The following is an 841-nucleotide window of genomic DNA, read 5'->3' as shown; positions in this document are numbered from 1 at the left end:
TGGTGCAGCTGTTCAGGTTCCCTTTTTCGTCCGTGATGGTGATTGGCCGATCCTCCCGGATGCGCTCCATGGCCAAGGGACAATCCAGCTGCGCATTCCCAAATTCCCAGATTTTTCCAGGCCCGGATTCCCAGAGATTCCCTTAAAAAATCCCCGTAAAAATCCCCACAAAATTCCCGCAAAAATCCCTGCGAAATTCCCCTCAAAAATCCAAAATTCCCCCCAAAAATCCTCAATTTCAGCCGCAAATTCTCCATTCCCAAATTCCCAGATTTTTCCAGGCCCGGATTCCCAGAGATTCCCTTAAAAAATCCCCGCAAAATTCCCCCAAAAATCCCACAAAAATCCCTGCAAAATTCTCACAAAAATCGTCCTCAAAAATCCAAAATTCCTCCCAAAAAACCTCAATTTCTGCCCAAAATTCTCCATTCCCAAATTCCTCATTCCCAGATTTCCCAATGTTCCAGTCCCGGATTCCCAGAAATCCCCTCAAAAATCTCCTCAAAATTCCCTTCAAAAATCAAAAATTACCCCCAAAATTCCCCCCAAAAATCCTCAATTTCAGCCCCAAATTCTCCATTCCCAAATTTCCCAACGTTCCAGTCCCGGATTCCCAGAGATTCTGGCAAAAATCCCCCCAAAATTCCCCCAAAATTCCCCTCAAAAATCCAAAATTCCCCCCAAAAATCCCCACAAAATTCCCGCAAAATTTCCCCCAAAAATCCCCAATTTCAGTCCCAAATTCCCAGATTCCCCAACATTCCAGTCCTGGATTCCCACAAATTCCCCCAAAAATCCTCCGCAAATTCCACCCAAAATGCCCCCAAAATTCCCCCCGAAA

At 45.3% G+C, this 841-nt stretch overlaps 1 protein-coding gene across 1 annotated transcript in view; it reads right to left on the bottom strand.

The window, feature by feature from the left end:
* VPS28 (VPS28, ESCRT-I subunit) overlaps positions 1-141 on the bottom strand; it is a gene marked incomplete at its 5' end in the record, with an annotated part of 4,713 nt that extends 4,572 nt beyond the window's left edge. Inside the window, one exon of the mRNA XM_008644389.2 lies at positions 23-141. Coding sequence (XP_008642611.1) covers positions 23-141 — 119 coding nt within the window. The remainder of the gene's footprint in view (positions 1-22) is intronic.
* Between the last annotated feature and the right edge of the window lie 700 nt (positions 142-841).

The sequence above is a fragment of the Corvus brachyrhynchos genome, unplaced genomic scaffold, assembly GCF_000691975.1.
Source record: "Corvus brachyrhynchos isolate BGI_N302 unplaced genomic scaffold, ASM69197v1 scaffold1380, whole genome shotgun sequence".
NCBI lineage: Eukaryota > Metazoa > Chordata > Aves > Passeriformes > Corvidae > Corvus > Corvus brachyrhynchos.
The sequence above is the reverse complement of the archived record's forward strand: the minus strand, read 5'-3'. Positions and strand labels throughout refer to the sequence as shown.